The sequence below is a fragment of the Eschscholzia californica genome, unplaced genomic scaffold (assembly GCF_041429995.1).
Source record: "Eschscholzia californica isolate CP2 unplaced genomic scaffold, dmEscCali1.0.p SCAF_4, whole genome shotgun sequence".
In the NCBI taxonomy this organism is placed as follows: Eukaryota; Viridiplantae; Streptophyta; class Magnoliopsida; order Ranunculales; family Papaveraceae; genus Eschscholzia; species Eschscholzia californica.
Window position 1 is genome coordinate 48,316,173 of NW_028238461.1, and position 25,253 is coordinate 48,341,425.

General features: G+C 34.1%; 2 protein-coding genes and 1 long non-coding RNA gene across 4 annotated transcripts; 2 read left to right on the forward strand and 1 right to left on the reverse strand.

The window, feature by feature from the left end:
- Positions 1–219: 219 nt before the first annotated feature.
- On the forward strand, positions 220–10,388 carry MUS81 (Restriction endonuclease, type II-like superfamily protein). 2 transcript variants are annotated; one of them, XM_086634173.1, is made up of 15 exons: positions 220–733; positions 817–908; positions 1,048–1,126; positions 1,212–1,298; positions 1,392–1,517; positions 3,085–3,316; positions 3,653–3,863; positions 3,976–4,055; positions 4,170–4,312; positions 5,135–5,192; positions 6,207–6,365; positions 7,487–7,566; positions 8,599–8,836; positions 9,694–9,780; positions 10,127–10,388. In XM_086634173.1, exons 1-15 carry the CDS (start codon positions 537–539, stop codon positions 10,229–10,231), a joined length of 1,974 nt encoding a protein of 657 aa, XP_086490299.1. In that variant the 5' UTR covers positions 220–536; the 3' UTR covers positions 10,232–10,388. The 2 variants fall into 2 exon arrangements, with proteins under 2 accessions (XP_086490299.1, XP_086490297.1); XM_086634171.1 differs by having other exon boundaries at positions 229–733; positions 8,596–8,836.
- A 2,611-nt stretch (positions 10,389–12,999) lies between these two features.
- On the reverse strand, positions 13,000–13,988 carry LOC147545508 (uncharacterized). The gene is made up of 2 exons (XR_015223337.1): positions 13,862–13,988; positions 13,000–13,217 (listed from the first exon to the last, which is right to left on the reverse strand). It is a non-coding gene; the product is annotated as an uncharacterized LOC147545508 (long non-coding RNA).
- A 7,666-nt stretch (positions 13,989–21,654) lies between these two features.
- LOC147545509 (uncharacterized) lies at positions 21,655–24,059 on the forward strand. Its single transcript, XM_086638137.1, has 2 exons — positions 21,655–23,082; positions 23,273–24,059. Exons 1-2 carry the CDS (start codon positions 21,796–21,798, stop codon positions 23,990–23,992), a joined length of 2,007 nt encoding a protein of 668 aa, XP_086494263.1. The 5' UTR covers positions 21,655–21,795; the 3' UTR covers positions 23,993–24,059.
- The last annotated feature ends 1,194 nt before the right edge of the window (positions 24,060–25,253 follow it).

Consider the following 25,253-nt stretch of genomic DNA (forward strand, 5'->3'; position numbering starts at 1 on the left):
TCGTCGAGCGAAATTTTTCGACACGCAACCTAAAGAAAAGAAAATTATTTTCTCCTTTATTTTTCTTCTTTTACTCCTTTTGTTGTTGCTCCTTCTCCTGCTTCAAGCCTAGATTGGATACCCCAGACAATCAGAGATTTTAAAATGTCCGTAACTGGATGTTGCAGACGTTCGCCGACGTTAGAATGTCATTCAAAGTCGTCATTGAGACATTGATCGCCCCTTCTTAGAAAGACCAAAAAGTATACTCAACTCGCCTCCTGAGTCTCACATGTCCAGTCGCGTAGAGAGAGATCCTTGTTTCGCTCACATGCGGTTCAAGGGGGAGTCCCAGTAGCCCAGTTGTGTACTTGTGTAACCTCCAAATTTCAAATTTTCTGCCAACTTCCGCGGTTGTTTAGACGGAACAAAACCCCTGATAACTTGTTCTATAATCTTGTTCATCATTTTCCAAAATGATCACAAAACCCTAAAACACTTTTTAACTTAGAACACCAGAATTGATCTTCGTAAACTCAACTTTTTTCTGCTGAGGGATGGAAAATTGGACGCAGAGACAAGTTATCTGTCCCGAAAATGAAGAACTTGCATCATTTATCTGTAAAAAGAGGCAAGAAATGGCGGAACCAAATGGGATATCCGACAGAATCAATGCAACTCTTTATAAAGCATATTGCAACATCTGCAGTGCTAAAACTCCTATTAAAACCCTAAAGGAGTTTTCCCAAATCAAGTACAGTTTTTGGAGTTCTTTCTTCATTCTTAATTTCTATTCTTCCTCTTATTGAAATTAATTTTCGTCTGATTTTTTCTTAGGGGTGTAGGGAAATGGATTCTGAAGCTTTCACAAGAGTTTTTCGAGGTGAATACGGGCAATTCTGATGGAGAAGAAGAAATTACACAACAAGGTAAGTTTCTCAATTCTGCCTTGCATTTTCTTTTCAATTATCAGATTGTTCTTCAATGATTAGCTTATACTATAGATGAGTGTTTAGAGTATGTGGACTAAAAGAATATGAAAGTTCTTCTCTCTGTCTAATGTTCTAGGGAAGAAAACTAAAGGAACAAGACGTTATGTACCGCAAAAGAATTCAGTGGCTTATGCGTTATTGATTACCCTTTACAGGTAAAACTAGATTCCTCATTTTGTTTCGATTTTTTTTTTTTCTGTTCTTTTTGTGATTTAGTGTATGTGAACTGTGTCGTGCCAGGGGAACATCGAATGGGAAGGAATATATGCATAAACAAGAGCTTATTGATGCTGCAGAAGCAAGTGGACTTTCCAGAGGGCCTATTATGTATGCTAATTTTTACCGAACAATAACTGTGTGTTTCTGTTGTCCTTAAATGGTTATTTGGGCGGAAATGAAACTTAATTTCTTTCTTGATAGGCCAGAGAAGGGGAAAGGTAAGCTTACGAATTTTGGAAGTTCAGGTAGGGAGTGGTACAGTGGATGGAGCAACATGAAGACGTTGATAACAAAAGGATTGGTTGTGAAGTCTAGTTGCCCAGCAAAGTATGAAGTCTTTCATCCCCTCCTTGTTCTTTTTGTTGCTATTTTTTCTTCTAGAAGTACTTAAATATCATTCTTTTAGTTTGATATTGCACATGCGATTAGGGTTTTTTCTGGTCGACCATAATGGTAGGCTTTAAGCACCAATCTTGTTTTTTTTTACTTCATCAATGAAAAACAACTTCACTCGTATAGTTGTATTATTGTGCTCTTTAGTTTTCTTCTCTTTGTCTATACCTTGTTTTTCTGCTTACTAGCAATTGTTTAACATAGTTTCTGTGTTTCATAAGTGCTTCAACAGTCTAAGCAATGTTCTTCCTTGGTCGAAAGAAAAAGATGACGTATTGAAACATATTAAGAACGAAATGAGAATTGAAGGACTATTATAAACGGAAAGAGTACTTTGTATGTGTGTATTGGGTTCCAAGATATTTGGATAGACTCGGCTATTGTCTATTCTAGTCAACATTTTCATGACTGCTCGGTGAGATTAGCTTAGGGTTGATCTCCCCATAATGGGTGAGCCGTTTTAACTGTAAGAAGTTTTATCATGACTAATTTGGTCATTGGGTTATCACCCTATCGGCTGTACATTTATGATATTTCCAAGGTGGGAGAATTAAAGTCCCTCCATCACTCCATGTAAATTATATACTTGTATATCTGTGGATCTGATGATATTAGTAGGCTGACACTTAACAATGACATTTCCTGCGACGCACTTCTATAACTTTTGGATCATTAAAAATGCTATTCAAGTTCTTTTAATACACTTTTGGTAGATGCATCGTGTGCTAGTGCTCTCTAGGATAAGTGAACACCTACTTCCGCAATGCCCGGTTTCTTGGATGCTTTGTGGCTCCTTTTTCAGTTCTTTTAAGACACTTTGGGTGGTAGGACGTCCTGTTGAAGATACCCTCATATAGTGGGTACAGGTTAGGACTCCGAAGAAGGGCAAGGATCTTTGGAAATGCACCCCTTACATGATCTTTTGGGGTACATGGATATCAAGAAACAAAGCTGCATTTAAGAACAAGAGTTGACAATGGACTCTATAAGTCATTTGGTGCAAAAGTTATTATTGAACTGGTCGAGAGGCGTAAGTGACTTCAAGTCTCTTGGAGGCCAGTTAATTATACCATTTAATCTTTCTGTTTTTTGTGAAGGCCGATTTCCATGTTATATACTGTAGTGGCTCTTATTTTGGATGTTCAGGTGCTTTACACGAGTATCGTTTCCTTTTGGGAGAACCCTTCCAAATAACTTGTTTTTGATAAATTCATTCAAAAATTCAAAAAAGAATGTATCCATTATCTTAAAGATATAAAGAATTCACCCCTCTATCCAGTCTCTCTCTCTCTTCAATGTAGCACACTGTGATATAAATTATTTCACATTTTTCGGCCTATAGCAAAACAAAAAAATTAATGAAATTAAAGTATGAATGCACCACGTCATGTCTATCATATAGAATGTTGTAATCATCTCTTTCTAGGTTCCCATATTCTTACTGCCATAATATATTTTTGTGGGCTGAGTAGCATTTTTGTGGACTGTCTATTTTATTCAGGTACATGTTAACCCAGGAAGGATTGGAAACTGCACGCGAGTGCTTATCTAGGTGTGGTGTAGCTGATTGCGATGAAAATGTGGCCTCATCCAGAAAAATGCCAAGTCGAGTTGTCCACGAGCCATCAGATTTGCAGAATACTTGTACTATTTTGTCTGACGAAGAAGATACAATGCTGTCCGATTCTAGTAATCAAGAGGAATCGGTTGTTCCAATTGAATTTCTTGAAACGGTAAATTTTTAGTTTTAGAGCAACAAGATTGATCCTGTTCACATTCTTTGTCACTTACAGAAGATGATCTAACATTTCTGAGGAAAGTTCTTTAGCAAAGATTGATGTATTTCTGATATATACACTGGATTAAATTTCATAAACTGGAATTTTTGTCCCTCTTTGCCCCTCCAGGGTTTAGCTTTCTTTGATTGATGTTAATTTGTTAACTGTGACATTTTTCTTCCAAGTAAATGTTCTTGATGCACTTAACGTTGAATGTAGTAACGTCTTTGATTATACTTCTGTATTCCGTTCCGTGCTTATATATTCTGATTGTTCTTTGCTCTCCTGCAGTTCAAAGCTATGGGATATTCTAAGGAGGACATTCACGTAGCTTTTACAAAAGTTTCTCAAGCTTCCCAAAACAAGGAGACTTCTTCTCTCCGTTCTGCTGTTCTACATCATCTACGGAAAGTTCAAGTTGACTCCTTGCTTTCAGAGTGTAGACATACTATTAGAAAGGATCCAGTTGCATCCTCAAGCCCCTGCATTGTCGAGGATATAGGTATATTTTTTTTCCAGTTGCTAAGGCGTAAAAGTGAACACATTATGCATGGTTGTTATTTAGATAAGGGTCAAGTAGACTATTCTTTAGCAGATTGGGATTTCTTGTGCAGGTGCTACACGTGGTCTGGGTTCTTCAGGTTTTCTTAATTCATCACAGAACTCTTATACTTTAGGAGGTTGCTCATCATCAGTATGTGTATTATTGTGTACATAAAAGAGTAATCTACATATGAAAGTAGTGTATAAGTTATTTAGAAGTGGTTGATTTAGATCTAACTAATTCAGTATAAAATTTATTGTGCAGAAACCATCAAGTTCTAAATGTTTGGATGCTAATACATATACCTTGATGATGCCACCTCTGAAGTTAGGGGAGAGATTTAAGGATGTTTATGAGGTGATCTTGATATTGGATGACCGGGAACAATTCACTAGGAGCAACATGGGGTCAGTGTTATCTACTTATCTCCATAACATGATATACATCGTCGCATTTTGTGAGGATTTATAGTCAGAGAACCCCTTCAAGTTTAAGTGAATTTATTGGTAATTGGAGTATCATTTGCATTTTGGATTTATCTTTTATTGTGTCATTTCATGTAATATTTATGATTTGTCTTGCACAGGTGCCCCGTCTCTATATCTCTTTTCATTGTCATTAATGAATGCTTGCAGAAGGTTTAAGTACTAAAAATAAGTATAAAGTAGATTACACTAGGAAATCTTGTAAATAAGCTTAATAAAATTAAGAGGCAGAAACCGGTTTTAATAAATAGAAGTAGATAACTCAAATCTAAGAATTGTTTTATATTTTATATATCAGTTCGCTAACAGTAAAGACTTGTTGGACCAGATTAGCTATGAAGCATCCACTTTAACTTTCTTCTTAGATTTACCTATCTATTATATATAAACTAGATAAACTAAAGTTAAGAACTGAACAATAATCAAATAAGACACATATAATCATTGACTAATATGAGAAAGATACGATAACAATGAACTAGCTAAAGATAAGAATCATAAAATAAGCTTTACCTCTAACAATTCCTGAAGTAAAAATCCTACTCAGCCTGGTAATTTTGTTTTCCTTGTTGAGATTCCTGTATTTTGTTATTTGTCATCTTGTGAATTTTTACTTTTGAATTTTTTGCTTATTTTCCAGATTACTATAAATGTGAGTGTTTATATTATGAAATATTGTAAACTCCATCTGTCTATGCACGTCCCCGTGTATTTCGTCATAACTGTAATGGTTTATTTTTACAGGGCCCGATCAAGAAAAATTATTGAGAATATAGGCTCTGAGTTCAAAATCCAAGTAGAGGTAGGCCGTGATGAGTTATAGATGTTATTTATAGTTTTGACTGGTACTCTTCTTGTAATAAGGTGTATGTTTATGAATATTTTATCAGTTTGGGGGTGTTGATTTCTATGAGAATACGAGTATATTTAATAACATGGTGTCTCTGACAAATAGCTTGGGCATGTCTGACTAATAAGATAATATCAAGACGTTTATTCAGTTCAGTCTATTTCAACATGTATGCAAGAGTAAAAGATGTCTGACAAATTAAGGTAAAGTACATATATCTTTGGTTCTCTTAGAGTCTTCGGTGTTAGGCTTATGGAAGAAGCTCTTAGCATCTTGCTGCTACACAGTTTGTGCTAAAACAAAATACTCTATTAGAGAGAATTACTAATTCTTGTATTATATCCTTATATCAAAAGATTGTTAAGGTGCACAGAGAACCTAATTTGGAAACAAGAGGCATGTGGTGAATACTGAATACTGGCTTAGTCATGAATTAGAAGTTAGAACATAAAGAATAGAATCATATCGTCATTGATTCCAGGCATAACTCATGCATTCGGGGAGGATACCCCGCATTCTCACTCTTTATTATCAATCATATTTTCTATCCATTTATTAATGATTTTCTTATATAATGTGGAAAGTAAAAAAAACTGTCAGGAGAATGGGTGAGGGGAGAGATTCCTCGGCATGGTTAATGGAGGTTTGAAACTATTACTGTTTGTTGATGTGGTTGTTAAGAAAAAGATAGTAGGGTGGGATGAAAGTCTGATTGTTACCCATTTGTGGAGGTGAAAAGGTCATTCTTAGAGGGCAAAGAAAAATACATGCCTGAATAGGATATCATAAATAAAATACACACAGAACTTTACGACTACTTAATCAAAAACAGGATATTTTCATTGAATTCATGAGTTTCTTCATATTTTTTCACCTTCAGTTCTTTGACTTCTCTCTGTGTCACTCATTTGATTATAACTAATCTGTTGAAGCAGCTGATGGTTGTTGCATGTGTGTATATTTCAGGTTAGACGTTTACCTGTTGGTGATGCGATATGGATAGCCCGGGATAAGCAAATTGAAAATGAATTTGTCCTTGATTTCATTGTTGAGAGGAAAGAAGTTGATGATTTACGAATGTCTATCAGGGACAATCGGTACAAAGATCAGAAATTGAGGCTCCTGGTATTATTCCTTATTTAAATAATGGGTAGTGTTAAAGTCAATATTCATGCTAGTCCTAGTTTTTACTTTTTGCTGAGAAGGACTTGTGTTCTGTTCTATTAGCCTTATATAGATTATAAGAATTTGCCAAACACTAAGGTCTTATAAATCTGTAATAGATGTTTACGGATGATCAGTTCTTCTTAGGCTAGGCAGTACTAATTTATTCAATGTTAGAAATGGCCCGTTAAACCATAATATCCTCTTCCCTCTTTCGTGTGCATGTAAATAGAAATCTTTTATAATCTTTTTTTTTTTGTTGAACAAAAAATATTGTGACATTTGATTTGTTATCGATGTAACATAAGTAATTAAGTTTGTATTTCATTCCGTTAAGGTCTTATAGATGGTATGTTAACTTTTAAAATGAGTGTAAAACGATAATATAAAACATACCTATTAGGATATCACCTGTTTGAGGTTGCCAACTGAACACAATAGTATCTGCATTTAACATATTGATCATTATAAGCATTGAAGATGATCACGTCAAATCTGATGTTGTATGTACTATATAGCTAACTTTATTTATATGAAGGTTGCGAGGACTAGGAACGTATATTAACAAATTCCGTGAAAATATAAAAAATGATGCAACAGTGGGAATGTAATAAACATGTGGAATTATCAGGAGTCCATGCATTCAATAAATAGTTCATGACTTGCCAGCAAGTACCCTAAGGCCTAAACCACTAAATTTTGACCTTTTTATGTGAAAAATGCTACAGGCGCCATAATGGTGGTACGTGATTTGGCATCTGAAGTTGTATCCGTGGGTTCTGTCTCAGCTAGCACATCACGTGCTGGCCTCTCATTCCTCAAGCATTGACTTTAATTTTTTTTTAAGATCACTTACATATTGATATAAATAAAATTTATCACAAACTGCTTGTCTACACATTCTTTCTTTACTTTGACGTGATGGGGTTAGTATGGAAACTGGGCTCGACTTAGTTTCTGTATTTTACCAGCAGACAGTTTCTCTTATGGCATACTTGTAACTACTTTTTTATGGATGGCGATTTATTCTTGCATAATGTTTGTTCTACAATGATTTTTGATCTAGTAAAATTGTTTTCTAGAGATGCGGAATTAAGAAGCTTATTTATCTGGTTGAAGGTGATGCAAATGTTTGTGAAACAGCTGAAGCCGTCAAAACAGCGTAAGCCTCTAATAACTTCCCATAGGATTCATAGGCATCTTATTGGAACTTAGTTATAGCTGTTTTATTCTGCGAACCTTAATCCTTTATGAGTAAGTACTTGTGATGCACTTAAGTATTGGTAAAATAGTTTAGAAATACAAAACTACCTTGTTCTCTTGCAATATGCTTGAAAAATCATCTAGGCCCTGAGTGTTAAATTTGTGGCCATCCAACTTAAAACAATTTGACAATTAGTGCAGAGGAACTAGACATTGTATTCGTGGTTGCAAGATAGCCTTTCTCCAGTTTAAAAAAAAAAGATAGTTTTTCTCCCATGTGGGACTATTTTCACACCGAGTCCAGATCATATTTTCTGATGTGTAATGAACTGTTATAGGCCTGGAGGTCCTGGATCCATTTTCTTGTGTGAGAATACTTTAGGGCAGTTCGCTTCCTTCAAATCAATTTAAATGATTGAGGCAATATCGTAGAGCTGGCGTCACCTGTGAACCATAACCCAGTTGCCACTCCACGAAAAGTCGAAAACGAAGAGGAAAAAAGTAAATAAGTAAAAAATAAGACAGAAAATTAAACCTCTTAGAGTACATCTTAGTTTGATTTGGATGGCTAGACCGCTAGATTAAGTAAAAGATGCTGTTTCCTCACTTAAAAATCCATGTTCGCGAGTGCTTCCCTTTTTAGGATGCTTAAGAACATCTGAATGAGAAAGTTATAACAACTTATATTGAACAAACTTACAAACCTGAAAGTCCAAAAATGCTTATGTTATAGTAAAGCCCTTGGAGACAGATGCAGGAGCTTGTGGAGATCACATAAAAGCTCATCAGTGTAAACAAATTGTTATGGGGCCTTTTTCTCTTAACTAGTTTGCCATGCAATATTATCTGTAATTTTCTCCTTAAAAGAAAGTCTTTGGCAATATTTACAATCAGCTGGATATTTATCTTTTCAATGTATATCTATATATACAGCCCTGTGTTTCTTACTTCTATTTCTAGTTTTAATAGTAAATTATCTCTTTACTAGCAGTTGTTTCACGACAGAAATTCTGGAAGGATTTGATGTTCAGAGAACAACCGGCTTGCATGATACATTGAGGAAGTATGGTTACCTTACACACGCAATAGCACATTACTATAGGGAAAGGGTTTGCGATGACAAGATCAAACAAACTAGAACATGCCCTTCCTTTAATGACTTCATCAAGAGATGTGAAGATATTGAGAAGATTACGGTTAGCGATTTATTTGGTATTCAACTCATGCAGGTAAATGTCCTGTTTACCCTAGAAAGTTAAACATTTATTTTATAGGTAAATTTCTGCAAACATTTATCTATCACTTTCCCCTCTTTGTTTAGGTTAGTTTAGAGCTCGTAAGTTGTGATCCAAAAACTTTTTCTGAGAAGAAAAATATCATCCACTACATTCTTGATTAAACTTTTTTAATGTGTAATGTGTTATTAAGATTTGATGAAAGAAAACATTTTAAATTTCCAAACATAATGTTGTTGTACGTGATTAGCTTTCCATAAGATGCAATATCATTTGATGTGAAAAAGTAAAGCAGATCTGCGAACAAGTTTAGGGATCACGTACTAAACCTGGTTCATATTTCTCCAGTTAATTTAGAGAGAGAGGACGGAGACATGATTATTTGTACATGGCTAGGTAACATGAAGATGATTTGAAAACTATGTCTGGTGAATTGATGAACTGATGCACTCGCCTTTTATATTCTTCCCAATGAAAATCACATCTTTCGAAATTTCGTTATTCTTTAGAACCAACATGTGATGTGGTTAGAAATTTTAGAATGATCATCTTTCTCAAGAAGATGCTTTACATATTAATGTGAGTTGTGACCATACATGTTCTCCCAACGCGGGCCTCCACATAGACCATGCCTGAATCATGTTACAGAAGCCTAGGTGTTTATGATCTTATGTATGATTCAGAAAGTTAGTTTTTCTTGTCTTAATAACTTTATCTTATTATCTATTCGGTGCTTGCAGCTGTACTTCATGTCGGAAGTTTTGAATTATATTAATCTCTTCAAACCTTTTCTTTCCTGGAATACTTTGTTAGTTATTGTACTTTAGATTCTTTAATTTCCACTTATGCAGGTCCCTCAGGTTACTGAAGAGATTGCTCTTGCTGTTCTTGATATGTACCCAACACTATTTTCCCTTGCTCGTGCATACACTGTTCTCGTGAGTACTCGTTTAATGCTCGCATCTTAATAACAATTCATCTAGTGAAACAACTTCTTCAGTAGTGATTTTTGTGGTGATCTTTCAGAAAATTAATAACCTACTCAGTAGGGTGAAAAGTATTAGTCATCTTTGTTATGCGATCCAAAAGCAAGTTTTCCGATGTAATAGGCTAATAGTGAAAACCTGAACTGGATGATCCGTTCTTTTTAATATTCGTAAACGTAAAAACAACTCGATTACTAGAATTGGTAGGAATCTTAGTAGTTATGTTCATATTATTTTGTACTTTAAAAATCTTACCGCTGTCTTACTAATTCATTTGTTATTTACTTCATTATTGAAGGAAGGTGATGTTCATGCTAAAGAAGAGATGCTGAAGAAACAGAGTAATGACTTGATCAGCGGACCTGCTAGCAGGAATATCTATCAACTGGTTTGGGGTGGTTAAGTTTTCACTATATCTCATAGTGTTGTCCTCCTCTATCATTCACCTTCAGGGTTTAGCATGTAAAAAGGATTATCCATTTAGAATTTTTGTATCAACATGAATACTAAAAAATGTAAACCTTTTTACAGTTCATAGATATATTAAATCTATTTGCTTCTGACCATTGTCAACAGAATCGGGATTTCTGTTTTAATAACTTATAGAAATCTGTATTTTTCTTCAGTATCAGTTACCTCGATCAACTCCTAAATCTTTCTTGCAAGGGGGCTGCAAATGATTGTATATTCACTCAGAGTATTTACTGTTTCCGTCATTATGATGTTGATATTTCAGATAACCGAAACAGGTGATCCAACATAGTATGTTGAATATTGTGACTGATGATATTTTGGTCGAGTGTTTTATGCAGATATTACTCAAGATTGAGAGAGACGTCAAAGACTGGTTTACATTATCAGCTAATTAGACTTTGCTGTATCAGCAGGTACGGAGATTTTCTGATTTTCATGTAGTAGTAGAACTAGAACACTAAGAACATAAACACTTGCAGTTGATACACAAAGTAACATAACTTCATTAATAAGAAGACATTTATTTATGTAAATTTCCATATCTCCAACTTTGGAACAGGCCGTTTGATATACTATTATTAGGTAACCACAAACCTTTCGAAACAACCCTTGTCCCAAGTTCAAATATTTAGTAATATAAGTATATAACATGTGAATCTTAGAGAAACTGACAGCTTTCAGTTAATGAAAAGCAGAGAAAGAAAACCATGCCATCTTTACAACACCAACAGAGTTTAGAAGCCGAACATGTAGTATAAATCTCTTTATTCAGAGTGTAGTAGAAACATCCCCCGGAATTGATATGAATCTAGAAAGATTAAGTGGTGAAAGATCTTCAAATTCGACCTGATTTTGCTTAGTTCTAACACTGGTAGGACCCAAAACGACGGGTAAAGCTGCTGTACGAGTCTTCTTGTTATGGTTGTATTGTGCTTTATGGTTGTCTCCTGATTTGTCACCTTTTTGGGTTGGGTGGATCAGAACTAGTACTGATTCTTGTTGTTGAGAAGTATTAAGGTTGGAGAGATTAAAGTTCGGAAGTAAATCGGTAGGAAAGAAGTTGTAGAGACGACTAGTCATTATGAATCTGAGAGAGTTTTGGGAGAGAGAATAGGTTAGAACTTCTTTGATCTCCTTCTTGTATTTAAAGGAGTAGTCTTGCTTGCCCTCCAGCCTATGTTTCTGTAGAACTGACCAGTTATTAGGAACCGAAGATTCGGATCTTTTTTCAGGATAGTTGAAATTTTGAATAGTTATAAGGTTCTGTTAGTTAATCAACTAATAATATAAGGGGCATATAGGTTAGGTTTGATGAATAGTCTACCAGACTTTACTTGAAATCGAGATTAAACTCACATAAATTAGATTAGAATAATGATTAAAACGACAAACACCACATAAAATGGCGAAATTTCTATGACGATTTTGTAACTTGTTACTGAAATTTCAAAAGGGTGATTGTTGTTATTGGATGAAGAAAACAGGCAAACTAATTTGGACCACTCTTTAGGTAGATTTGAAGTAAGAATATTTATTTATGGGACAGCCTTTGAATTTGAGCATTTCATAGTGGAATTTGGTATTCTAATCACAAAAAGATCCACTAGTTCATAGGCTGACATCAACTTTAGTTAGGTTCACTTATCACGTATATATATATATATATATATATAGAATAGACTAAATAACATTATAAGGTCAATTGATTATCAGATTGAAGCCTGATTCATGTTGCCTCCAATTATTAGCATATTTGTTTGTTATTATTGTACTGTTAATAATTATTATTAGGTTATTATTTACAAATATATATATATATATATATATATATATATATATTACAGTTATTATTTTTTGTTATTTGCAACTTGCAAGAGTTAGTTGTTCTCTTTCTTGCTTCTGGCATTATTGTTGTTCTAGAGTTATTTTAGTATTTTTTTTAATTATCGTTGACGTTATTTGAAAATAGTAATATCAGCAATTGAAAGAAAACAAATAGTAAGCAACTAGAAATTATTTTTTATAATCATTTAATTTACTTTTTGATAAAACTAGAATAGTATCGAAGTACTTTTAGATGACTGAATGGCCTTAGGGTGTGCTAGCTTCTGTCATAGTCTCTTTTTGTTTATATTTGATCAGGAAAATGATGTCGAAAGCAAATCAAGTTTGTAATTTCGAATTTATTAACTTTATTTTGTGCAATAGTTTTATGATACTTCCGACTTCGAAAGGGTATGTCCTTATTTTATTATATAAGGACAGCTAAACCGGCCGACTAATTTGAACCATTATTTTCTTTCATTTGAATTAGAAGGATCATAAAATATTGTGCCAACCATTGAGTGTGAGCACCTTTAAGAAGCAAATTAAGTATTCCAACTACCAATACGGCGCCACGTGCTCTTATGCTGTTGTAGACCTAAGTTAGGTCAACTTATCATATTTTATATGCGCTATATATGTAGACACATAGTCATATATACACTCTTAGACCTAACTTTTTATTGATCAATTTACATATCAAAATGAAGATTTCTCAATTTATTTTTTTCAAAGGAAGCTACGTACTTTCATTTTGTTTTTGTTAAAAGAACTGCATATTTTCATAACACAATTATAATAGATGGTTAATAGTTAGTTGTTAAACCAAGTTCTAGAAGCCTCATGCTTTCTGGTCCACTTAACAAGTTTACCTACTTCAGAATTCGTAAATCTATTTACACACTTGAAGGTTCTTCAATACATGAATTGAAGTTTTCTTATCAACATGAATACTGAAAAAGTAACTCTTTTACAGTTTTATAGTTATATTAAAACTCCTGATTATTGTCAATAGAACTGTGGATTTCTGGTTCATTTTTCTTCAGTATCAGTTACCTCGATCAAATCTTAAATCTTTCTTGAAAGGGTGCCTGCAAATGATTGTATATTCAGTCAGAGTATTTACTGTTTCTGTTATTATGATGTTGATATTTCAGATAACCGAAACAGGTGATACAACATAGTATGTTGAATATCCGACTGATGATATTTTGGTCGAGTGTTTCATGCAGATATTATTCAAAATTGAGAGAGACGTCAAAGACTGGTTTACATTATCAGCTAATTCGACCCCGCTATATCAGCAGGTACTGAGATTTTCTGCTTTTCATGTAGTGGTAGAACTAGAACACTAATAACAACAGAAACAATTGCACTTCGATACACAAAGTAAACATAACTTCATTAATAAGAAGACATTTATTTATGTAAATTTCCATATCTCCAGCTTTAGAACAGATCGTTCGATATACTAGGTAACCACAAGCTTTTCGAAACAATCCTTGTCCCAAGTTCAAATATTTAGTAATATAACACGTACACGTGAATCTTAGAGAAACTGACAGCTTTCAGTTAATGAAAAGAAGAGAAAGAAAACCATGACACTTTACAACACCTACAGAGTTTAGTAGAAGAACATGTAGTATGAATTCTATATTTAAAGTGTAGTAGAAACATCTTCTGGAATCGATATGAATCTAGAAAGATTAAGAGGTGAAAGATCTTCGAATTTGACCTGATTTTGCTTAGTTCTAGCACTGGTAGGACCCAAAACGACGGGTAGAGCTGCTGTACTAGTCGTCTTGTTATGGTTGTATTGTGTTTTATGATTGTCTCCTGATTTGTCACCTTTTTGGGTTGGGTTGATCAGAACTAGTACTGATTGTTGTTGTTGTTGAGAAGTATTAAGGTTGGAGAGATTAAAGTTTGGAAGTAAATCTGTAGGAAAGAAATTGTAGAGACGACTAGTCATTCTGAAACAGAGAGAGAAAGAGAGAGAGTTTTGGAGAGGGAGAGGGATTTGGAGTCTAAGACTTCTTTGATGATCTCCTTCTTGTATTTAAAAGAGTAGTCTTGCCCTCCAGCCTATGTTTCTATAGCACTGACCTGTAATTAGGAACCGAAGATTCGGATATTTTTTCAGGATATTTCAAGTTTTAAATAGTTATAAGGTTCTGTTAGTTAATCAACTAATAATATAAGGTGGGGGTGGGGGGGGGGGGGGGGGGGGGGGGGGTATAGGTTAAGTTTAATGAATAGTCTACCAGACTTTACTTGGATTTGAGATTAAATTCACATAAATTAGATGAAGAGAACCGACAAACACCACATAAAATGGCGAAATTCCTTTGATGAATTTTGACCTATTTCTGAATTTTCGAAAGGGCAATTCTTTTTATGGATGAAGAAAACAGGCAAACTAATTTGGACCACTCTTTAGTTAGATTTGAAGTCTGAGATGATATAAGAATATTTATTTATGGGCCAGCCTTTGAATTTTGAGCATTTTATAGTGGGCAATTTGATATTCTAATCACCAAAAGATCCACTTGTTCATAGGCTGATATCAACTTTAGTTATAGGTTCACTTATCATGTGTATGTATATAGAAGAATAAGACCAATTATACATCATAAGGTCAATTGATTATCAGAATGAAGCCTGATTCATGTCGCTGCTAATTATTAGCACATTTCTTTGTTATTATTATTATTATTGTTAGACTATTTACTCATTTATTCATATATTTATTATATACTTTTATTTTTTATATTCGTTATTTGCAAGAGTCGGTTGTTCTCTTTCCTATCACTAATTTCAATTATCAATAGATGTTGAATTTAAATGAATATGAATATACTTTTGATTAAAGTAGAGTAGTGTGGAAGTAGAGTACTCTTAAGATGACTTTAAGGCGTGCTCGCTTCCGTCATGACTTCTTTTTTAAGTTTATAGTTGATCAGAAAAACAATGTCCTAACCAAACAAGTTCATAATTTCTAATTTATTTACTTTATTTTGTGCAGTAGTTCTATAATACTTCCCACTTTGAAAGGCTATGGTCCATTTCAACAAAAAAAAAAAAGAAAAAGAAAAAGGCTATAGTCCTTATTTTATTCTACAGGGACAGGTAAACCAGCCAACTAATTTGAACCACTATTTTTTTTTAGGTTTGAAATTTGAATTAGACGCATCATATAATATTGTGCCTACCATTGAATGTGAGCACCTTTATAAAAGCAAAATGAGTAATCCAACTACCAATGTATTCCACGTGCTATTATGCTGTCCTAGACCAAAATTAGGTCAACTTATCATATTATGTATACGTTATACATTTGTCTTTCTTAAACCTAACTTTACACCTTTTTTTTTTTTTTTTGAAAAGAGGCCAATTATAACTTATCAAAATGAATCCTTTATCATATATTTTTTGAAAGGCAATACAATAGTTACTCAACAAAAAAAAAGTACAATAGTTAGCCTGGTGCATCTATTCCAGCTCTCAAATTTGATTTGATGGAAGTAAAATCCAAAATTTATTGAAATTGAGTATAAATTGAAATAGATATGAAGTTTAGGTCAGTAGTTTAGTTGAGTTTTTAATTTATGTGAGAATTTAAAATTCGACAATTAATGTACTTATCATATCTTATTTTTTTTTTATTTTTTGTTGAAGACTTATCATATCTTATTGATATACAAGGTCTTTTAATTACACTATCATAGTCAATATCCAAAAAAAAGTTAATAATAATAGGTACAAAGAGTTGGTTGTTAAATTAAAATCTACAAGCCTTATGGTTTCTGGTCCATTTCATAAGAGGTGTATTTGTTTTAGAATTTGTAAATCTATTTGCATATTTGGAACTAACAAATCCACATGCAACAAAAAAAAAAAAGATACAAATTCACTTGCATAATGTACACGACACCAGTTTCTTTATTGTCACGTCATTTTTTTTTGTTGTATTTTCTCTTTGTGCTATATTATTATTCTAATAGAATAGAATAGGAAATTGAGGCTAATTTTAAATTAAAATTTTAATATTTGTACTTTTTCTGGTTAAAAACTTAGTAATTTTTATAACTATTTGCATACCGTTGCAACTTTTTTGAAAGTCATTGCAATCCATCTGTAAGCAGTTGCAACTCTTTCGCAAACAGTTGCAACATTTTTGCACGCAATTGTAAGTAAACATCTTCAAAGCAGTTGGCAAGCAATTATAAGTAAACATCTTCAAAGCAGTTGGCAAGCCGTTGCAAATTACGAAAATACTTAAGAAATTTAACACTAAAAACTTATAAAGAATTTTGACCAAACGTGGAATATGACTTCGATGTACGATAGTTATTATAAGGGCGTTGATACATCAAAGATGTGATAATCACGGTAACTATCAGATTAAACAAGAAGAGGACTAAACCTAACTAAACTATGGCCCAAAACTCAATTAAACTATGGCCTAAAGCCCAACTAACTAGCCTAAAGGCCATCTACATTATTTATGTCCTAATAACTACAAATTCAATAATCTAGAGATTCCACTTCTTCTGAAAATCGAACCCGTTCCCTCCAAGGACCTCTGGAGTATATGTCAACACTTCTTGGATATTGTAATGTTAATGTTTGAAGAGCCAACGTGGAAAATGTGTTTTAGCACAAGAAAAGAACTCTTCAATATACAATATTAACTTCAAAATTTGAAGTATCTAAAAACAAATTAAGCACATGAATGATACTAGTTAATACCTAGAAAATCAATTTTATAAGCAAATAACCTCCAACAATCATTGTCAAGATTAATAAGTACATTAATTCCATCTACCACTTCATCTCCTTCACTTTCAACTAACCATTAGGGTTTCTATAACCGCATGTGCAATTCTCAATTAACAATTGAACTAATAAATACCCTTAGTGAGAAAAGTCAAATTTTAACTAGCACAAATAAATCAGGTTGTTAATTACTCATGAAATATAAAGGATAAACCATATTTTTGATTAATTACTCATATGCTTTTAAAATCCCCCAACAAATTAAACCGGGTTCAATTCAACAAATAGTAATACCCATTAAATCTTAAATACCCTTTTCTATACTATATTACCCGAATATAACAAGAAAATTAAAACCCACAAAATTCTGTCTGGTTCACTATTCATTCTCCTCTGTTAAAGATGTAGTAGTTGAAAACTTGAAATCAATCAGATCCGACCCGACCCGACCCGGTTCTCTTTTGTCTAATTTTACCCATAGGGCCCAAAAAGATGGGGAAAACAGGGTGATTAGGAGGAAATTGAATCTTCTTCATCTTCAAGATTGGAGGCATATTTTGCTTCAGCTTAATTTGGTCTTCTTGGTCAACCTTTTGAGATGGGTTGACTAAATTAACAGCTTGCTTTTGTTGTTGTTGTTGTTGTTGTAGTTGACAATTCATCTGAGTGAAACTGAAATTCGAAGGAAGTAAATCAGTGGGGAAGAAGTTATACAAACTAGTAGTTGCCATTGGGTTAAGAGAGAGAGCAGTGTTGAATGATGAACAAATTCTAAAGAGAGAGAGAGAGAGAAAGAGAAGTGTTGAAAGTGGGGAGGTGATTTTCAAGGGCTGGTGTATTTATTTGAGACAAGGCTTGGGATCCAAGTTGAGTCCGAACCGTCGTGTCATTGTAGAAAAAGGAAACCTTGGTTGGTTTGATTTCGGAAATAGAATATACGGTTGGATATACTTAACATCGAAGTGGGTCCTAATTTAATTTGCCTACGTGTCAATTCTATAGGAAAGGATATCATCTGTGTTTGTACTTTTCGTGTATCAAAGAAAGGTTTCAATCCCCACGTTTTGCAGTTTCCGTCTCGAAGTTTCCCATCTTGGGTTTACAAGGAACAAGGGTATTTCTCGCCCCACCAGAGGTACTAGAATTTGTTATTAATGACCCCCCAACTTTGTGACCAGCTTCCCTCCTGGCCCCCTACTTTACGAGAAATACCCATATGGTCCCCTTCCGTTATAACACCGTCACTCTCTCTCCTCCATCATGTTTTCTCTCTCTGCCAACACACGCCACATCATCTGTTACGCCACCTCATCACCTTCTCCGGCAGAGGTCGCCGGCCGGCGACCTTCAAACTAAAAAAAAAATAAATTTTTTTTTATTCCCTTCGCCGGAGTTTGAGAGAGAGAGAGGGTGAGGAAAAAAAATTTCTAGAGAGAGAGAGGAGAGAGAAAATATTTTTTTTTGAGTTTGAAGGTCGCCGACCGGAAATTTGGCCGGCCGACGACCTCTGCCGGAGAAGGACGACCTCTGCCGGAGAAGGTGATGAGGTGGCGTAACAGATGATGTGGTGTGAGTTGGCAGAGAGAGAAAACATGATGGAGGAGAGAGAGTGACGGTGTTATAACGGAAGGGGGTCATATGGGTATTTCTCGTAAAGTAGGGGGTCAGGCGGGAAGCTGGTCACAAAGTTGGGGGCCATTAGGAAAATAACCCTTTTTTTAAATTGGAAAAACTATCTAGGTTATTTGCACTTTAATAACTCAACTCTAATAACTGAAAGAATCCACCTCTTCTGAGATCGTACTTGAGACTTCTAGAATTTTAGATATTATGTCAATATTATCTACCACTTAATCTATCAAATATTGACATTACATTACATTATTTGATATGATACATCATATAAATAACAAGGGTATATAAATGCGGACACAAGAACATGAAAACTAATTTTTGATGGTATACGTGACTTTCCTATGGTGAATACATGACCATTTAATTTTTGGGTTAGGAATCAAGTGTATGAAGTATACACGATTCAATATAAAACATAAAATTAACAAACATTGAGATAAAAAGTTTGCCACCCTTTGGTGCAAGTCCTGGGATCAAGTCTTGCCGGAACAGTTTGTCATCAAGATTTATTACATATAATTTAAGCAATAAATAAAATAGATGTAGAAACGGATATATTTTCGTTCCCCGGAGTGGACTTTGGTATAGGAAGAACAATTTTTAGCAAGGGCATTGCATTAGAGAGGGAGAACATTCTTTTTAGAATAGGGAGAGATAAACATTATTTTCTAAAAATTCCAACTTTAAACATTGATCCCTCCCCTCAAACTATTTGCGACCAAAAGATAGAGAGAGAGAAAAATCACGTTCGACCAAAAACTTGTTCGTTGATCAAAGAGGGAGAAGAGAGATAAAGACCCTTAAAACCTGTTCAACCAAAAGAGAGAAAGAACCCTAAATTTGTTCGTTTCGATCAAAAAGAGGGAGATAGAGATGAACCTAAACCCTAGATGACTAACACAACACTCATCTCCATAGAGGGGTTTGTAATTCTTGTTATTGCTTGATTTCTCCATAGATTTTAGGGTTTTAACACTATTAAAGTTCTTTTAAAGATTTCAAGTATCAGTATTATAATGAAAAATACAAAGAAGGAAAGGTAAGAGTTCTTCCTCATCTCCCTAACTGATTGATTTGTTGTGGTTATTATTTGAGTTGGAACCTTTTTAAATCTCTATAATTTACGGTTCTAATATCACAATTCCATTTTGCCTATTTCTTTTGGTTATAGTTGCTCATCTTCTTATATAACTGATTGATTTTTGGTTATAATTTCAGTTATAACTCTTGTTGGAAGAATTTGAAATTTTTATTCATTGGTATAAATTATATAAGCGACATTTACAAAGAACTTTGGCCTAGAAAGACAAAAAAATTCAATTAATTACATATGATGTAACTCGGAAAATATATAAGCGACATTTACATAAAAGAAATTTCGATTAACGTAAATAAAAATTCATGAATGAAAATAGTGAACATTTTCATCCAGAACAACTGAAAATTTAAACAAATTTCGTCTAGAGCGGATGAAAAAACAGAACAATTTCAGCCGGCTCCGCCGAAATTTAATGTTTTTTCAGCGGATCCGGCCGAAATTTGTTGTCTTTTTCAGCCGGACCGACCGAAATTTGTTGTCTTCTTCAGTCGACCCAATCGAAAATCTTTTACGAACAAAAACGACCTAAAACACTAAAACGTTTGTTTAACTATAGAGGAAGACAAGAAAAATGATTTTTCTTTACCTGAGACATATTATCTTCATTATATATGTCTTTGTTTAAGTCGATATCTTCGTTTAAGTCGATGTCATCGTTTAAGTCGATGTCTTCATTTAAGTCAAAGGACTTTTCTTTCTTGATGTAGGTTGTCTTCTTCTTCACTAATGGTGGTTCCTCATCCATGAGATCTTCTTCCTTCTTCTTAGTCTTATTCTTATTCTTGTACTGCTACTAAAAGTAAACTATAGTTTCTACCACTTTTTTTGTTTTTTATCAAGCCCTAGATGGATGAAGAAGATAAAACTCATCAATCTCCACTTCCCTTATTTTTTAGTAAACTATAGTTTCTACCACTTCTCTTTGTTTTTTAGTGAACTATAGTTTCTATTACTTCCCTTTGTTTTTTTATCAAATCCTAGATGGGTTTTAATCAACCCCTACATTGATGGGTTTTGAAAGAATGCAAAACGATTTCAAGGCAAAAAATCGAAGTGAAGAAGAAATTCCCAAAATTTCGTGGGAAATCTACGAAAATATGCTAGATTTTTGTGGCAAGTTTCCTTCTGTCTTGCCAAATTTTCGTAGGAAATCTACGAAATTGGCAAGTCAGATTTTTTTTTTTTTTACAAAAATTCAGAAATTAAGATCTCTCGTGTTTTATCGATTTTCCACGAAGCACGAGAAACTCTACTTGTTTGTAAAAAAATATAGGGTTTTGAAATTTTTGATTTCTAGGTTTTAAAATTTTAACGGATTTTATGGTTTTTAGATCTGATCTTTCTGGTTAGGAATATCCTTCAACAATTTCTTTCCCTTCCCTTTGTTTGATGTCATAATCTTCTCCAAAAAAATCCTCTCTCTAGAAGTTTGGGTTGATGATGAAGATGAAGTAGTAGAAGAAGACCAAACTCACTTAGGATTTATGAGGAAAGAGGGAGGTGTTAAAATAATACATCTAATTCTAAGAGGACTTGAGTGAAAATAATAGAGAGTTGTCCCTTTAGAAACTGGTGCCCATATAAAAAAAATTAATTATTTTAGTTGTCCATTTAAGAAAAACGGTTGTCCATGTATTGGCCACCAAAAAAAAAGTATGCTTGTTTTTTTTTTTTGTTGAAACAAAAAGGTAAGCTTGTTAGTTGGGAAGATTATCTACTAATATATTGTGTGATGGGGTTATTAGTTGGGCTTCGGCAGTCCATTTTCCTAAGGTTATCGATCCGACTAACCACCGATCCTTGTCGGAATTAGGGAGGAGGAGTGCATTTATACGGAAACACCCATAGCCCATTTAACAGTTTAACATCAACAAAACCTATAACTATAGGGTTTTCTTTAACAAAAAAAAAATAACTATAGGGTTTTATTTTTTATTTGAAACCACTCTAGGGTTTTATTTGGAGTATTATTTTTTCTGAAACCGACTCTTGGATTTTATTTTATTTTAGTATTGCTTGGAAACCACTCAAGAGTTTTATTAGTTAAGAACCAAATCGTCCCTCTCTCTCTCTCTCTCTATATATATATCCCTCCATCTGGATCTTACTTTCTATCTACCTAGATTGACTACTGTCTTCCTCGTTGATTTCTAACAATGAGAAACCTAAAGCTCATCTCCGTATCCAGACGGTATTCAGTCAATAATCTCATGAAACGACATTTGAGATTATCCTCCTCCTCTATTTCTTGTGTTCACAGTAGTAGAAATACATCATCCCCCATTACAAACACCACCACCACCTCTGATAACTCCTCAACTTTTTCCAAATATGTTAAACCCTTCTTCTCCTCATCCCCTTTGTTTAAAAACATAAAATCCCCAAATTTGTTTTCTTCTTCTTTATCCATCTTTAGTAGGTCGATTCATGCTCAACCCATCAATGATTCAGATTCTTTATTAGAATGGGTAGAAGATGGTGGTCCCATGACTATCTTCTTACCCAGATTCTCTTCGATCATGAAAGGTAAGCTTTTTGATGCATACCCAGATATTGATAAAGAAACCACTCTTGCAATGCTTTTGATTATAATATCTGAGTTGGAAAAAGGTGGACTTGCACAAATGCTTGATTCAGATTTTCATCTAGAACGAGCCCTAGAAGAAGAAGAAGAAGAAGAAGAAGAAGAAGAAGAAGAAGAAGAAGAAGAAGTTGAGAATGATGAGGAGAATGTGGAAGAGAAGAAAGTTTCTATTCCACAGGCAGAAGGGAAGATTAAGTATAGTAATATTTATGGTCTTGATAACAAGCCATCTCAAAATTTTAGTAAAGGTTTGTGGAAAACAGTTTGGGAAGTAAGTACATCAGTATTGGAAGATATAATTGATGAAAGGATAAATGTTGCAGAGGAAAGGAGAAATGTTGAAGAGACTAGTGAAGCTCGTCATATTAAAAAAAAAACTAGTGAAGCTCGGTTAAGAATAAATATGTTGTCGGAGATGATATTCAAATGGAGAAGAGGTAAAATGAGAAAATTTGAATTATTTCAAGAATTACAACTTCTTCATGCTCATCAAGATCAACAACAAGCCCAAGAAGAAGAAGAAGAAGAAGAAGAAGCTGGAGTTGAGACAGTTGATAAGGAGAATGTGAATGTGGAAGGGAAGATTAAGTATCATATGTATGGTATTGATTTATCAGATCCAAGGTTTGCTGAAATTGTTGATAGAATTCATGAAGCTGACAAGCTCATTGCCCCTGGAGAACCCAAGGAGATCACTGGAAAATGCAAGCTGGTTCATGAAAAAATCTTGTCATTGAAGACTGAGGATTTACCATCTTCACTTTTGACTGAATTCATTGAGATTCTTCAACCCAATAGGATTGATTGGCTCACTTTGCTTGATAAGATCAAACAAGGAAATTTGGGTTTATATTTCAAGGTCGGTCACTTTTTATTTTTAACCCATAGTTTTCTTTTTTTTTTGAATTGTTCAACGTGTGCCTCGAACCCTTGACCTCTTACCACTAAGGGTTGTTGGCCTTTAACCCATAGTTTTCATTGTAAAATACTTGATTGACTTCCGTACGTAGTTTTATTACATAAAACGTTTATCTGTCCTTGTGGTGCAGATGGCGGAGCATGTCTTGGACGAGGATTCTTTCCAAACAAACAGTCGTGACTACTTGAAGCTCATGCACGCTTATACCAAGGATAATCGATTTGATGATGCCGAGAGAATTCTTAGGAAGTTGACTGATAAATGCTGGTTTATCCCGCCTGATATCATCACGTTCCTTATCTTGGTTCAGATGTACAACAAGACAAATAATGTCGAACGTGCAAAGGCATCATTTGACATCATAAGGAGACGAGATTTTCTATCAGCTATGAAGACCAACAAATCGTTGATCATGACTTTCGTAAATGTAGCCCAAACGCTTTATACCAAGATGCAGTTAGCACATATCCAACCCAATTTGAAGTCTTGCGCGTTCCTTGTCGATGTCTATGGACAAGATGGTGATTCAGAACAAGCAAGACGCTACATCGATAATATGATAAGATTGGGTTATAGACCAGATGATAGGTGCACTTCAAGCATGCTTGCAGCTTATGAGAACAAGAATCTTTTAGATAAGGCCTTGCATCTATATTTAGAACTTGAGGTGGAAGGGGTTCTGACAGGGTTTTCAACGTATAAATTCTTGATTGAATGGTTAGGTGTGCTGGAGCATGTAGTTCATAAAGAATATTTTAGGAAGGTGGATGAGAAGGAAATGCTACTAATCCCGAATTGGCGGAGAACCTTGGGTGTCTCGGCCGAGACAAACCGAGGCACCATCTTGTAAGTATTTTATTATTATTATTATTATTATTATTATTATATTGGTTATATATTTGTTTTTTCCATGTTAATGTTTGAAGAGCCATCGTGGAAAATGTGTTTGGGAAGTTTTATCAGGCCTCCCCAATTTTGTTAAAAGGCCTCCACATTAACCATTTTACTTGGTAAATCATCATTGAGGGGGGGGGCTTTTAACAAAAATGAGGGGGCCTATAAAATCTTCCAATGTGTTTTTTGCACAGGAAAAACACTCTTCAATATATTAACTTTAAAATTTGAAGTATCTAAAGACAAATTTAGCACATGCATGAAAATTAATATCTAGAAAATTAATTTTAGAAGCAAATAAATATCCAACAATCATTATCAAGATTAATAGTGAGTATTATTAACTCCACCTACCACTTTTCCTTCACTTTCAGCTGGCCATTGTTTTTCAACTAGGGTTTCTATTAACTGCATAGGCAGTTTACAATTGTTGTTTGGATGTTTCTACATGAAATCAATATAATTAGCGATGAAAAACAAAATTTAACTTTCTAAAAGCAGAAAAAAATTAGGTTATTAATGTACAAACACTTTCCTATATAATACCCATTAAATCTTACATACCCTTTTCTATATTACCCGAATATAACAAGAAAAATAGAAAGAAAACACCACAAATTCTGTCGGGTTCACTATTGATTCTCCTCTGTTTAAGGAGTGGTTGAAAACTTGAAATCAATCAAACCCGACATGACCCGACCCGACCCGGTTCTCTTTTGTCTAATTTTACCCATAGGGTCCAAAAAGATGGGAAAAACAGGGTGATTAGGAGGAAATTGAATCTTCTTCATCTTCAAGATTGGAGGCATATTTTGCTTCTCCTTAATTTGGTCTTCTTGGTCAACCTTTTGAGGTGGGTTGACTAAATTTACAGCTTGCTTTTGTTGTAGTTGACAATTCATCTGAGTGAAATTGAAATTTGAAGGAAGTAAATCAGTGGGGAAGAAGTTATACAAACTAGTAGTTGCCATTGGGTTAAGAGAGAGAGTAGTGTTGAATGATGAACAAATTCTAGAGAGAGAAAGAGAGAAGTATTGAAATTTGAAAGTGGGTAGGTGATTACTAGTTGGTGTGTGTATTTATTTGAGAGAAGGCTTGGGATACAAGTTGAGTCTGAACCGTCGTTTCCTTTCCTTGTAGAAAAAGGAAATCTGGGTCGGTTTGATTTCCCAAATAGAATATACTGTTGAATGAAGTGGGTCATACTTTAATTTGCA